Source organism: Acanthopagrus latus, chromosome 15 (genome assembly GCF_904848185.1).
Source record: "Acanthopagrus latus isolate v.2019 chromosome 15, fAcaLat1.1, whole genome shotgun sequence".
Lineage (NCBI taxonomy): Eukaryota > Metazoa > Chordata > Actinopteri > Spariformes > Sparidae > Acanthopagrus > Acanthopagrus latus.
The window spans coordinates 22619282-22635316 of record NC_051053.1 but is presented as its reverse complement, the minus strand read 5'-3'; the positions used below and the strand labels follow the sequence as shown (position 1 = coordinate 22635316).

The window sequence follows — 16035 nt, the reverse complement described above, 5'->3', positions numbered from 1 at the left end:
AAACAGTTCTGCTGAAGGTCTTATTCCAGGGGGACAGTAGATGCTGATGATTGTCATAAAATGGTGCAGATGATTTTTTATTTTTATGGCGACATATTCATTTCCATTGAGTTGTTGTGATGAGAGACCGTAATCCATTTCACTGTATTCGATGTTTTTCTTGATTAAAATTGCTACTCCTCCTCCTCGTCTAAACTGTCTTTCTTTCCTAATGATATTATACCCAGGGATGTTGATGCGTGATATTTTTGTTAGGAATGTTTCATTTATTGATGCTACAGAGATGTTCTTTTCATTTAGCAGTTGGATTAATTCCTCTTTATTACCTCTTATCCCTCTGATATTTATATGAAGAAAGGTACTGACGGTCATTATGAAAAGAAAAAGAAGAATGTAACAGAGGACGGGACGGCAGGTGTGTTATGTATGGTTTGGGTGAGGATTTTCATGAGATGTAGTTTGTGTGTTTTCTGATGCTTTCGATGACTTCTTCGATTCTGGTGTCATCCATGGCCAGCTTCCTAAGGTCGTCGCGGAGGTGGGTAAGTTGGGTTTTTTTATTGGGTGGCAAGCTGGTGGGGTTGGTGGTTGGGGGTTTTTCAGGGGGTGGTGGCTTTCGGGAGGATGGAGTCGTGTATGACAGGTAGACGGGGCAATTCTTGGAGGCAGCAGAGTGTTCACCAGCACAGTTGACGCACTTGGCTTCACGTTTGTCTTTACTGCAGGTTTTGTGGTGGTGGTTTTCGCCGCATCTCAGGCATACAACAGGGTTTTTGCAATTTGTGGATATGTGATTGAACTGTTGGCATTTGTAGCACTGGCGGATGGTAGGTGGAGGCCGGGCCTTCTCCACTCTGTACTGGAACAGATCCATGTAGAAGCCCTCATGGAGGAGGCTGGCCGCTTGATCAGGGTTTGTCAGGTGAATTTTGAGAAATGTGGTTGGTTGCTGGGTGGTTCTGCTGATGATTCTGTGTATTCGGTTGATGAGGATGCCTTGGTGTTCCAGTTGTTCTTTGACTCGTGTTTCACTGATGTTGATGTCGATGCCTTTAATGACCAGGAGTTTCACAGAGGAGTCAGATGGAAGTGTGGAACCTTGTTTTCGTGCCAGTCTACAAGTGAAGTGTGCACCGTTGAATGCACCCTCCGGCCATGGCGTGAGAAGGTTGTTCAGGGAGGGGATGTCCTTAGGGAAGATGAGGAGGTTACCATTTCTCATATGAACCAATTTATGGAGTTGGATTTGTGGTTTGTGTTTTTGGATTTCTTGGACAATGGATTGATTGGTTGTGAAGAAACTATCTGGGGTTCTGTAATTTTCCATGACCACTGGTGTGACATGTTGATTTTCTGTTGATTCCCTTCTTGCTCTTTTTCTTGAGAGGACATTAATCGTTGAGTACTTATGCCTGTTTGTGCTGACGATGTCAGAGTAGGTAGCAGAAAACTGTGGGAGGGGGGTATGTGGGTCCTGTCCTTCCAGTAGGATCTGCTCCATGGTTGTTAAAGTAGATTTCATCTGCGTGATGGTGCTGCTGAGGGAGGTGGACTGAGTGTATTTGCCAAGTTCGGAATATAGGTGGTTGATTTGGGCAAAAATGTTTTTGATGATGAGGTGGTCTATATTCTCTGTGGTGGGGGGGATTGGTGGCTCGGTAGGGGTGGGGGGATCAGGGCAGGCTGTTGCAGTGGGTCTAGATGATTTGCTGATAGCTGGGGTAGAGTCTGGAGTGATGGGATCCATAGTGTGAATTTCTTGGAGGGTGTGTGAGATGAAGTTGCGCAGTGTTGCATCTTCTGGGTTCTTCCTGGTCTTCAAATTGGGGTCAGATTTCCTTCGTGTGTTGTCATGTGCTCCAAAAGCTGAAGTCCATATTCCTTTCCTCTCCAGTGTGGTTAGGGGTTTGGAACTGGCCATTGTTGTGTGTGTGTGTGTGTATAGGCAGGGGGTGCTTGTTGTTTTTTTTTTTTTTTTTTTTTTTTTCTCCCCTTTTTTTTTTGGGGGGGGTGTGTTTTACCTTTTGTGCTTTTTTAAAAAAGACCCACGATGGAAAGAAGTGAAATGTGAATTTCAAATGCTTTGTGACACCAGTGAGATTTTAAAAGAGACAGAAAGTGCCTTGGTAATCACCAGCGCCTCTACCTTGATTTGATATTGGTCCGTGGATGAGGGCAGTCAGGCTCTGCTGGCGATAGCTCATAGAGCAACGTAGCACTGTGTCTGTCATCAAAGGTGCGAGGCTCCGTGCGAGGCTCCGTCCAGTCATCAATGTCATCAATGTTCAGAGACTGAGGGCCAACATGTTTTCTTGGCCCTCAGTCTCTGTTATTTGTATCCTGTCTGAGGACGTAATTGTAAACAGGGGAGGGTCTGTTCTTCTTCGTTGGTCTGTTTTGAGGGCTGATGATGAATTCACATTAGCGCCACCTACTGAAATAACCCTCTAAGGTCCAGTGTTGCAGAATTACAACATTTTTATTTTTTTCTAAAAAAGGGTAGAAATGTTTTTTTGTTGTTGTTTTTTTTTCATATAAGCATAGTCATTGGGTCCTATTGTTCTGTATCACAATGGTTCTGGATAGGACATTTGTATATAAGCCCGGCCCACAGGTCCAGAACTTTCACAACATTCCTCGGAGTCACCTTTCAAAGCAAGATGACCTGGACCAAATTCATCACAAAACTGGAACAAAAAGGAAACATCAGACTGAACCATCTCAAAGCCCTCTGCGGAAAGCATGGTGCATCACCCTCAACAATAATCAAAGTCTATCTAGCCTACATCCGCCCCCTGTTTGAATACTCTGTCCCCGCCTGGATCACCCTCACTGACAACCAGATACAACGCCTCCAAGTCATACAAAACAAAGCACTAAAACTGGCTCACCGTCTCCCAAATTATATCAGCAACCACTACATCCACAGAATAACCGGCATCCAGACCATCAGACAGAGACACCAAGCATTAGCCCTAAGATATTTAAACACAGCAATAACCAACCCTGCCCTCCAGAGAACCATCCAAGAAGCCAAACAAACTGTCAACACCCCCCTGTCATTCATCCTCCAGCTGAAACCCCCCTCCCATCCCCTGATCCCCTGATCCCCTGATCCCCCTCTTCCATGGCCGAGTAACTCAACACAAAACACACAACACAAACCAACTAACACACACACATGAATATATGAATATGAATGATCACTTATGAAACACATACACACAAGTCTGCACTAAATACACATGAGCACTTTATTTTGTCTCTCTCTCCCACCTCTTGCCGCTCACCAAACTCCACCCACACCTATGGGTAGAAAAGGGCAGATGCCCTGAGCTACTCCACCAGGCTCAAGAGCTCTCGACTCGACTCAGAACTCTCACAATCTGCAAAACTTTGGCTGAGCAACAACACTTTGTTTCCTTGGACTGGATTTATCAGATTTAAGTAAGTATGATGCCTTTAATATATATATATATATATATATATATATATATATATATATATATATATATATATATATATATATATATATATATATATATATATATATATATATATATATATATATATATATATATATATATATATATATATATATTGTAATCATTACACTTACTAGAACATGTACATATGTAATTATTGTGAAATACATTCATCAAATGTAAATTAGAGCATGTTGTATATATGTTGTAATTTTACAACACTGGGCCATTGTGGTAGTCAAAATGGCCATGTTGTAGGTTTACAACATACCTGGCTAAGTGTAGTCTAAATAGACATTTTGACAGGGACCTTCTATTTTTCATAATATATTTTAAAATTACACACATTTATTACACTTTCCAGATGACATATTATGTAGGCTTTATATTTATTTTTACTTTAATTTCCAAACCAGTGCTATTTGGAACCCACTGTACAAGAAGCTGTATTACCAAAATATATTGCAATAGCATATCACTTTCTACTGCTTATAATGCTTATAATGGTAATCACCTTCAATAGTTCAGTTTCTCATTCTCTTTGTATATATGTGCCTATTATGTTGGCTCAATTCATAGTCTAAGCAGTTAGTTCTGGGGGGATAGTGGGGGGATGCTGAGGGGTGCCTGTTGCATTGTTGTAGAACAGGTGAGAACGTTCGGGAATGCATTCCCATTGCAGACATTATCATCCTAGAAGAAATGCAACATGCATTCCTTTTGGGATGATGGTTTCACATTCTTGAACATTCTCACCTGATAATCAGAGCACAATAGGTTGGCCAGACAGTATTGTGTGACTAGTGAAATGTGTAAATAGGTTACTTTGCCCCACCACCCATGTACTAATGTTATTTCCATTTATTTATTTATTTTTTCATTTCAGAATGTCTTCAGCAAGGAGAAAGCCCTTCTACAGTGTGCAGGATGTCATCGATGCTGTCCAGAATGGAGAGAGTGATGTGGACATAGACTTTGATGAAACTGATGAAGAGTCAGATGACGAAACCCATGAAGAAGTGGACAAAGAAAACCATCCACCCACTGACTGCCCAGCCAATGAGGACATTGAGCCAGCCAAACGTGCCATGCCCTGTGACAGATATCGCTGGCAGAAAAAAGTTTTCATCAGCCCTAACACGGATTTTTCTGGTCCACCTCTCACAAAAGATGTGCATTCCCTCCACACACCACTGGAATATTTCCGACAATTTGTGTCTGAAGACATGATTGAGTCACTCACAGTAAACACAAATGAGTACAGCCTTCAAACACATGGAAGATCCATAAACACCAACAAAAAGGAAATAGAACAAATGATGGGCATGTATCTGAAGATGGGCTTGGTACAAATGGCTGGAAAGCGAATGTACTGGGAGACAGACACACGGTACGCACCTGTTGCTGATGTGATGCCACGCAACAGATTCCAGTCTCTGTTGACATCCTTGCATTTTGTCAACAACTTGACAGTGTCAGACACAGAAAAAAGGGACAAACTCTGGAAAATCAGACCATGGCTCAGTTCTTTCAGAGAGATGTGCCTGCAGGTGGTACCAGAAGAGCACAACTCTGTTGATGAGATGATGATGATTATTCCTTTCAAGGGGAGATTCAGCAGCATCAAACATGTGGATTTGTTGGACTCTTTCACAGCCAAATACAAGTTCCCCCTGAAATCCCGCCGCTGGTACATGTATATCTTCTGGCACACCATCACCGTCGCTGTGGTCAACGCCTGGCTCCTCTACAAGCGGGACTGCCAAGCTCTCAAGAGCTCTAAGAAAGAGACACTGAACTTAAGAAATTTCCAGGCACAGATAGCATCCTGTCTCATTCTGGTGGACACAGTCAGAATGCCAAAGAGGGGACGACCATCTTCAGGCAATGGTAGCCCAGAAACAATGGACAATGGACAGAAGAGACCATCCTCGGCTGATGGGAGTCCAAACAGCATCCCAAAAAGACCACGTGCACACCCACCACAGGATGCACGCAAGGACCTCATTGGACATTTTCCAATGAAGACTAAGAGAGGGCGCTGCAGACATTGCCCCAAAGGGTACACGAACACACAATGCCGCAAGTGTGATGTTCGTCTGTGCTTTTCGGATGACAAGGACTGTTTTTGGGAGTATCACTGTGAATGATAACTACGCTACTCCCAACCTACTACTCCTCATACCTCTTGTACATATGTCTATACTGTAAATATTTCCCATTCCCTACAGGCATGCACGTGTTCCTATTTTTTATTTCTTTATTGTTTTTAAATAAATTTGCTATTCATAAAAATATGACTACTGTTGAAATTATTATTCATGTTATATACTGTTCTGGGGCTACGTAACAAGCAATCAACCATGCAAATGAACCCATAGTGTTTTTTTGTTTTTGTTTTTTTTTTGTTTTTTTACTGAGGTATAAACATTTGTACCTTTCTGTTCTGACAATTAGTACAACTAGCCGACAGGAAATTCTGCTACCCCATTGACCCAGCGTTGTACTATTACAACGTTCTCATAAAACTTTACAAAAACATAATTTTTTTGCCAACACTCATTTTCATCTCCAATGGCCTCCTACAACACCATCTAAGTGGTTGAAAAATGTTTATTTTATGTTTTTCTATGTCTGGGTCTTACAGGGTTAAAGCGTGAACCAGCATGACGTTTGTTTTTTTTTTCTTTTCACCTGCTGTTAATTTCACTACGTGTCGTCAGAAGAAGCTGCAGTCACTGAGCAACACTGAGCAGCACTGTAACCAAATTCTCATGTTCTTGATTTGCGGTCAACATTCGTGTTACTGAAATAAATTGGGACATTTGCAAAACATCAAATCATTGTGTGAAAATGTCTTTATTTGTTATTGTTTAAGTTTCTTTTCATCAGTGAACTTCTTTAGAAAATATTTTGTTTTTATCTGCCTGCATTTATTTGATGAATGGTGGTAAATCAGAAACACACAGCAACTGGTTTATTAAAGGTAACTGAGAATTTCAAGTGATTCAGGCAATGTTCCTGTCCTCTATTTGTGAGATCAGAGTGCTGTTTATATCAAAGATCGTGGCATTTTGATGAACATGTTTAAGAAATGTGTTAGTCTTTAATTGACAGCAGGTCCCAGAGTGCCTCTGATAATTTCCAAGTATTGTTAATTCAGCATTTCAATCAGTTATTTAATGTTAAAATCAGCTTAAAATCTGAGCAGTAACACCGTGCAGCACAGAGAGAATAATTAGTAATTCTGTAAGAGCAAAATTTCAAGTTTAAAAAGAAATGCAGCAATATTAACATAGCAAGTATAAATAGTAGTAAAATATTTGTGATAAAGTGTCTTAGACCAAAGAAATTTTAAATGATGTCCCTGTGATGGTGAAGTCATAAAAGCTCAGCAGCTGCAGTGAAGACTGAGCTCCTTGATCAGAAACAGCAGCTGTTGGTGTCAGTTCAGCACCTCGGACAGCAACACAGGCGAGGAGAACAGAAGCTCCACCTGCGCTCACCTGAGCGAGTTACGACATGTGCATGTCAGTTTCAGCTTCTGCTTTATTTCTTGCAGATTAAGCACTTTATAGCGGATTGAGCCACTTTGATAATATCAAAAATGTTCTTGGCCCTACTGATCAAAGCATTTAAGACGCATAATTAATCATTTTACCAAAGTATTTAGGGTCCATGTAGTAAAAGTAGCAACAGAAGCGACATTATTTCAGTTGGATTAAATTCATATTTCCCATATAACCACAGCTGCTGTGACATGTTGTAATAACTTCAGTGTGGAAACAGTCAGAGTGACGGGCGGCTGGCAGAAATGAGAAAAGAGTCTTTACAATTTATAAACAGGTAACAGATGACGGAGCTCTCCATGGTGCTGGTGACACTGACAGATGGCGTTCATTCCCCTGAGAATGTATTTATCTGTTTCATGTTTATTTTGTTTGGTACACTGCACACACAACAGAGGAAATGTGTTTCAAAATAACACAGGGCCATTCCATAATAACTCACCCAGAGCCTGACATTCATGTCACGGATGTTCCTGAAAAAAACAATGCTGAAATGTTGCAAAACCTTATAGTTGTGCTATGATACCTTTTTTGAGCAATTAATTTTTGAAGTTTGAGCTAGATTTGAGCATTTTTGAGCCTTTTAGACATTCCATGTTTGTGTATTCTTTTTCACTGTATTGGATTTAGATGTGTACTGAGCATCCATGAGAGTAGAAGAAAACGTAAATTAGCTGTTGTTCAGCAGATATTGTGAACAGATGTATAGCTTAAATTACCAAATGATAGTTGGCTTTCAATTAACCGCAGGGTCCCCTTTAAACGGTGTATATTTTGGTTATAACCGCGGGTTCCAAATAAATGCTGAGTCTAATGTATTTATTTATTTCTTCATTGATCTATTTTTACATCAAGGAAGAAGACGTGACCACTGATACTGCACGTTTTTCTTCTTCGCCTTTTTCACATATTGTGCTGCTTTCTGTCTCTCAGTATCACACTGATGATCGTCATGGCTCTGGTGCAGCAAAAAAAAAAAAAAGGACGACATCAAATTCAAACTTTCTGTCGTAAAATATGCAGAGGAAAGCTCTGGAGAAGCAGCAGCTAGACGTTTCTCTGTCGACCAGAAGAGAGTGAGAGATCGGCGAAAAAATCAAACTGAGCTGCAGAAGAAGGGTCAGACTGCCTGGTGGAGGGAGGAAGAAGTCTAGCGAGATAAACATGCGGGAAATAGTTATCAGGAAACGGGCACTCCACGAGAGAGTGTCCAGCAAAATGATCAGGACAATGGAGGAACAAATGTCCGCCACCGTGAGTGACAGCAGAGGTGAGGAGTTTGCTGCCAGAACCTGGAGAAGTTTGTAACATTTTCATCCCGGATTTTTGTGAGGAAAGAACTAAACGCCTGGTCTGTTAAATGATTGAAAAAAACAAACACCCGGGCTATTATTTGGTGTTTCACCTTTTTTTATTTTTTTTTCCCCAGAAAGAAGCAACCTGTCAATTCCACAAATTCATATCCAAAATAGTTTTCGCTGTCTAACTATCAAATTGTGGTGTGTAGAATATTCGGACTGTGTTGACTTCCAGGTTGCCTATCTAATATCTACTGAACCAGTTCATTCATTCATTCATTCATTCATTCATTCATTCATTCATTCATTCATTCATTCATTCATTCATTCATTCAGTCAGTCAGTCAGTCATTCATTCATTCATTCATTTATTTGCTTGAATTCCTTAATCAGCTTCAGCACTGATCAAAATGATCAAACATTTCACAATGTTAAGAATTTTAACCCGTTAAGCTCCATGTTAATTATCTTAATGATTAATTATTTATTTAAAAAGTCCCCAAAATGTATTATTTTCCATATAATAAAAGTAGTAGAGGGATTGGCAGTTGGTATGGAGCCCTGTGAGGTAGTTGTAAGTTGTTACACTTTGCAAAACAAAATGTTTGAAAACTCTTGACAACTTGTTTAGCAACCTACTGAAAGTACCAAGAAGGTGACCTGAAGCTGCAGGTAATGTCACGGATATTTTCCTTATTGAGGACGAAAGTCATGCACACACAGAGCAATGCACAGCAGCGTTTCTCCTCATCATGAGTTAACCCTCATGTTGTGTTCTGGTCAAATCTGACTGATTTAAAAGTTTTATCTCTGAAAAATGTACTTAATTCAATCAGACTGACCTAAGAGTCCATGACTTTCTCCTCAAAGAGGATTTCAACACACAAAATAAATAGTATTTATTTGCATACAATTTTGTGTTTGTATTTTATTCAACTTTTGTACACTCTTGGTGTTCCTGGTCAAAAATGACCAGTCATTAGAAATGAATGGGGGAGACTACAATCAGTGTAAAAAAGCCTATATAAATGCTTTTTTTGAGGCCTTGCTCACTGTTCATTGTGTGGCAGCACCATGGCACGTCGATATACCATAAGTGAGGATGTTGATTACATATGTGATCGCCACACTGGTGAGGAGGAGGGAGGCCAGGAAACTGACAGTGAGGATGGATTACAGGAGGAAGTGTCGGAAGATGAAGACAACACAGAATATAATCCAGACCCAGAATTAACTGATGGGGAGGAAATCCAGTGATGATGAGGATGGCCATGCTGAGGCTGCTGTCACATTCAGGTCAAAGAATGGGAAATTATCCTGGTCTTCATCCCCACCTGAGAATCAAGGTAGGCTTTCAGCTGAAAATGTCATCAGGGTGACTCCAGGACCTACAAAATATGCAATATCCTGAACTGATGACATCAAATCCTGCTTTGAACTGTTCCTGACTGACTGCATCAAAAACATAGTGGTAAACTTGACCATCTCAGATCAACAAAGACAATTGGAAGGAGGTAACCCAGACAGACATGAACCCATACATGGGTGTTTTGATTCTGACTGGTGTGTACAGATCCAGAAACAAATTTACCAGCAGTTTATGGGATGCAGAGTCTAGTCGGACAATTTTTTGGGCCACTCCGGAAATTTCACATGCTGTCACGGGTGATTCATGAAAAGGTTGAACCTATTCATGTGAACCTATTCATGAAAAGGTTCACATAGTGCGACACCTGCTGGTCAATTCTTGCAACTACTTCCCATTGCCACATGACATATGCCCAGGATATTTCTAATTATTGAGAGCACAGTGCATCCTTCAGAAAACGTAGCCTACTATAGCACTTTCATTTTCAAAACAGACACGGTGCGTTTTTGTCTCTGCTGCACATGAACAGTCAATGCAATATACTGTTGCATTATTTTATTGTATTTATTTATTTTGGCCATCTTTCTCTCTTGGATTACTTTATAATCCATGCACCAGCAGAACATTTCAAAAACGCATGAAAGGTTGTTCATTTGATATGACAAACATTTGTATTGTCACTGAAGGTCATAAAACAAAATCATGTTTGGCACTGCTCAGTAAAGAGCATAATGAAGCTATAAGGAAGCTAAAGTCCGTCAGTATGGTCTGTGGTCGTAACGTCTCGTCTCGTCTGTCTGTCACAATTTGTCTTAACACTGAACTGTCTAAAGGCCGAGACTGCCTGAGAACCTTTATTTTGAAGAGCACAGCACAAATATAATTGACAGAGGCAATGGAGTGCCGAAGGGCCACCCACCAATGGAAACGAAATGTCGAGTGCTAAAATTTGTCAGTAGGAACATAAAAACTAGAAATCGAGCAGAATTTGTGCCGACAATTAGAAAAACGACCTGTTTCTGGTTTCTGAGAGTGTCATTAATATATAAAAAGAAAAACAACAAAAAAAAAAAAAACGTACCTTGGTCATCTAAACTTATTTTTGCAAAAATAAGATCTGTGACTGTTTCCAAATCCTTTCTTTCAGCTTCTACACAATATAATTTTATTCAAAATGATATCAAGGAAACAGTGTAGCTGATACAATTAATCGTCCGTGTGTTTATTCAGTTCAAGTAGACTTATCTACAGATGATTGAATATTCTCTAAATATTCTTCTTTTCAGCTGCTAGAATGTAAATATAATGAAACCACAGGACGGTGGTTCACGGGGGATGTGCAGAGGGATTTCGGTTGTTATCATCACACAACAAATAACCAATAGTCAGTTTCGTTTGCGATCTTTTGATTTTAAAATGTCTTAATCATTTGGGAGGGGGGGAGTAAACAAAAGGAACAGTTTCCTCTTTCATTCCGAAACAGCTGTAGGACTGACCACTGAAGCCCCGCCCCGTAAGACTTACGTAGCATGCTCTCTATTACGTCCGCACGAACCGCTTTTATTAAACGGTCCTGTCCGTTTTTTTTTTTTTGTTTCTCTCTCTCTTTCTCTCTCTCTCTCTCTCTCTCTCTCTCTCTCTCTCTCTCCTGCCTTGGTTCACTTACGTCCTCCTTCCTCCAGAGTCCAGCCCCTCCCACCTCTTGCCGCTCACCAAGCTCCACCCACAACAATGGGTAGAAAAGGGCAGACGCCCTGAGCTACTCCACCAGGCTCAAGAGCTCTCGACTCGACTCGACTAAACAGTACACTTGTTCCAGTTAACGCAAACTGAACAGCAATCATGAGCGGCAGAGGAAAGGGAGGTAAAGGACTCGGTAAAGGAGGCGCCAAGCGCCACCGTAAAGTTCTCCGTGATAACATCCAGGGAATCACCAAACCAGCCATCCGCCGTCTGGCTCGCCGCGGTGGAGTGAAGCGTATCTCCGGTCTGATCTACGAGGAGACCCGCGGTGTGCTGAAGGTGTTCCTGGAGAACGTGATCCGTGACGCCGTCACCTACACCGAGCACGCCAAGAGGAAGACGGTGACCGCCATGGATGTGGTGTACGCTCTGAAGAGGCAGGGCCGCACCCTGTACGGCTTCGGAGGTTAAATCACATCGATCTGTCCATCCAAACCAAAGGTCCTTTTAAGGGCCACACACTTGTTTCTTATGAAGAGCGAATATCTTTATGTGGACGATTAATGTGACACTTCTCGTAGAAATGTTAACCATGAAAACCCGCTTTCAGTTTCTGAGCTACACACAGAAATATTGTGAAGAAACTGACTACTGGTCTTATCTCTTCATGACAAAAGATATATTAATCACACAGCTTATTACTGTAAATTTCTATTAGTATTAATGTCATTAGACATATTACTTCACACTAGTTGTCTACTCTCCTACTTGATAAAATTGACACAGAAAACAAGATTAATTGGGTACTTACAATTGTGGAAATGCTCCAGTGTGTTTCTTTTTAAAGAGATATATATAGTTATAGATATATATATATGTGTATATATATATATATGTTATATTGCTCTACCTAGTATTGGGATTTTTATCATGTTTGTGTATGGAAGTCATTAAATGAAATCCTCACTTGCGTATCTATACTGTACTTACTGAGGCACATATATTAACATGTCTATTTGTAGTAGCCTGGTATTTTATAGTTGTCAAATAGTTTTAATGTCATTATGTATACATTCTATACAAGGTTCATATTTTATTCTATGTATGTTGTTACTTCATTTGAATTCTTATATACAAAATTTTCATTAGCCGAGACGACAGAGATGAGAAGTCAGCACCTTGGAGAGTGAATGTGCCACACTGAGTGCCTTGAATGATACAACTGATCAGATCAGAAAGTGTATTTTTTTTTTTAAATCTATTTTTGTTTATTTATTTTTTATAGTTTAATATTTAGTTTGCTCACTGTTATTCGTACTTAATTTTTATTCTTTTGGACATCTTATATTTCTGACATGTGTTATTGTAGCAGGAGCAGCTGTAATGTACCCAATTTTTGGTCTGTTCAGGTGCATCTTCTAAAGTGCTCAGTGTGGCACAGTCACTTTCTAAGGAGCTGACTTTTCATCTCTGTTGTTTCAGCTGATGAAAAGCTGTAAAGCTGCCAACCACTTGTACTCAGGACACCACAATACCCACAGGAGTTTAATAAAGGGAAATAAACCAAATACACTTTCTCCCCTCAGTCAATAAAAGGCACACATATGCTCCAGGTTTTAATATATTTTACACAGAATACAATATGGGTGTATTATTTTGGCAGTTACAGAGGCTTGCAAAAGTATTCACTCCCCTTGAACTTTTCCACATTTTTTGTCATTTTTAAAAATGTTTAAAAATCAGGTATAATTTTGATTCCACTTCACAATTATGCACCACCTTGTGTTGGTCTATCACATATACTCACAATAAAATACATTTATGTTTGTGGTTGTAACCTGACAAAATGTGGAAAAGTTCAAGGGGGGTGAATGAGCCACTGCGTCTGCCCAACATCAGTATGTTTCCAGCATGTCTTTGGTCCAAAGTCCAAAGACTGTCTTCCGCGAATCACTAAAAAGTGGCTCTGTGTGACCACCTTTATCTTCTGAAACATGTCTATTGGATGGGAGGGCAGTCACTGACTACTTATGTGAATCAGACGCTGTGAGGAAATATTATTTGAAGGAATTTCCCCCCAGTACAATTCAGAGATTGTAGAGTCAGTGCTGAGGCCTGTTGATGCTGTACTGGCAGCACGTGGTTGCCAAATAATAATGACACATTTTGTTTTCATGTCATTTAATTAACGTGTTTGATCGATTACGGCAGATATATTAGCATATCATTTACATTAAATCTAGTTTTCAGCAGAAGAAATGTTGACAGCCACATTGAGCAGCTCTGTCTGACTCCATGAGCCTCAGCCCTCATCAGTGTGTTTGCAGCCACCCGAAAAACACCATTTTATTACAAAATTACCACCAACAGATAGTTGTTTTCACTTTGAGATCCTCGACAAACATGTGGAGAAGCTATAAGTCAGCTTTTGGTGGATCTCTAATGCATTTTGTACATTTTAGGAGAGAAATAAGCGAGAAAAGTCGGTGATCAGCGCTGATGACGGCGGTGAAAGTGTGAGGTTTGGAGGCTGCCAGAACAAAATGCAGAGAGCATCAGAGCTCAACATGACTTCAATATGAAGAGACACGAGTCCGCTATCGGCTCCTCCACTCTCGGCCTCCAGAAGTTGTTTCATAGTTAGTCTGGAGAGTTTTATCGATGAAGAGAAAACACAAGTGACACGACGATCAGCCTCGACCGACGGGACACGGGCCGAGTTGAGTCTCCACGGTTCTCATGGTGTGTTTAAGGACAGCCTCCTGCTCTGGACTCTCCACTCGTTCAGTGAGACTTTTATCGACAGGAGGACTTTGAAAGAGAAATGGCAGAAGTAGCACCAGCAGCACCGGCCGCGGCTCCGGCTAAAGCCGCAAAGAAGAAGTCGGCCTCCAAGCCGAAGAAGGCCGGTCCCAGCGTCAGAGACCTGATCGTCAAGGCCGTGGCCGCATCCAAGGAGCGCGGCGGCGTGTCTCTGGCCGCTCTCAAGAAGGCTCTGGCCGCCGGAGGATACGATGTAGAGAAGAACAACTCCCGCGTCAAGACCGCCGTCAAGGGGCTGGTGGTTAAGGGGACTCTGGTCCAGACCAAGGGCACCGGAGCGTCCGGATCCTTCAAGATGAACAAGAAGGTGGCTGAGCCCAAAGTCAAGAAGCCGGCAAAGAAAGCTCCCGCTAAAGCCAAGAAGCCCGCAGCCAAGAAACCTGCAGCGGCTAAGAAGCCCAAGGCGGCAGCAAAGAAGCCAGCAGCCGCTAAGAAATCCCCCAAGAAGGCAGCAAAGAAACCCGCAGCGGCAAAGAAGCCAGCAAAGAGCCCCAAGAAGGCCGCCAAGAGCCCCAAGAAAGTGGTGAAGAAGGCCCCCGCAGCCAAGAAGGCTCCCGCAAAGAAGGCCGCCAAGCCCAAAGCCAAGAAGGCAGCACCCAAGAAGAAGTGAGCTGTCTCCATCTCCACACGGACCGACAAAAGGCTCTTTTAAGAGCCACCCACAACATCCACAAAGAGCAGCATTGCCTTACTCTATTCATGTCACTAACACACACATCACGATGATTATAAACAGCTTATCAACAAGAACTATGTGAACTATTGTTGTCCTCACTTCAGTATGTGTAGTTAGATGATTCCGTCAGTTTCCTAATTTAAAGCCAAAAATTATCATGGCTGACTCCATGCTGTAAATACTTTGTTTATATACACAATGAGTCTCTCTCTCTTTCTCTCATTTATATATAACATACACACTTTTATTAGGGCCCGGGCAGGGAACCTGCGAGGACCCTATTGTTTTTGAAGTGATTATTTATTTATTTATTTATTTATTTATTTTCTTCGGACGAAATGATTGCATTTTTCACTGCCTGGACATACCCCAAAACTCACCAAACTTGGAATATAAGTCACACCAGGCGAAAAATGTTATAATCTATTGTCGTCCTGAATTCCCGCCACTAGGTGGCGCTGTTATTAAGGAACGCGCGGTTTGGCTAATAACCCCCATATACTTTGTCGCACATTCAAAAACCTTATATCCAAGCGTTCAATGAATTGGGCTGAGTCTCGTTATATAGGCCACGCCCATTTCCGCCTTTTTTTTCACTACGTCGCAAAATGTCGAAAACTTACATTTTCAAACTCGTCCCAGGCAATTTCACCGATTTGCACGAAACTTGGCACACAGCATCTTTGGACGCTCCTGACAAAACGTTATTAAAAGAATTTTGATAGGCCAAACAATACTCACATTATTAAATAACAACTTCCTGCAGATTTCCTGCCAAACAGGAAGTGTTGGATATCTCCACAACGGTGTGTCCAAATGACATGAAACTTGAGACAGTACTTTGACATGAGTTCCTGAGGATGTGTCCAAAAGTTTAGGCGATGACCACAAGGTGGCGCTCTTTAAATTCAAATAGTTTATATCACCACATCGGTTGAGCGGATTGACACCAAACTTGGTACAACCATTGCCACTGCCCTCTTGAGGATATTATAGTACCTATCAATCGGCCACTAGGTGGCGCTCTGATGCCAGTTTAATTTTATATTTGGCCCTGTGCCCACAAATTAACACTTATGGAAATGAAATTCATAGGGGTGGTATAGACTAGCCCCCGCAACTTACATACCAA

At 41.2% G+C, this 16035-nt stretch overlaps 2 protein-coding genes across 2 annotated transcripts; both read left to right on the top strand.

Annotated features, from left to right (window-relative positions):
* The first annotated feature begins 11500 nt into the window (after positions 1-11500).
* Positions 11501-11925, top strand: LOC119034033 (histone H4). The gene has a single exon (XM_037124737.1). The coding sequence runs from the start codon at positions 11564-11566 to the stop codon at positions 11873-11875; it is 312 nt and encodes a 103-aa protein (XP_036980632.1). The 5' UTR covers positions 11501-11563; the 3' UTR covers positions 11876-11925.
* Positions 11926-14171: 2246 nt separating this feature from the next.
* LOC119034017 (histone H1-like) lies at positions 14172-14889 on the top strand. Its single transcript, XM_037124720.1, has one exon. The coding sequence runs from the start codon at positions 14229-14231 to the stop codon at positions 14835-14837; it is 609 nt and encodes a 202-aa protein (XP_036980615.1). The 5' UTR covers positions 14172-14228; the 3' UTR covers positions 14838-14889.
* Positions 14890-16035: the final 1146 nt, after the last annotated feature.

What these genes read in the sequence shown, in the direction of transcription:
- LOC119034033 (XM_037124737.1), top strand. Translation starts at nt 11,564, where the DNA reads ATGAGCGGCAGAGGAAAGGGAGGTAAAGGACTCGGTAAAGGAGGCGCC.
- LOC119034017 (XM_037124720.1), top strand. Translation starts at nt 14,229, where the DNA reads ATGGCAGAAGTAGCACCAGCAGCACCGGCCGCGGCTCCGGCTAAAGCC.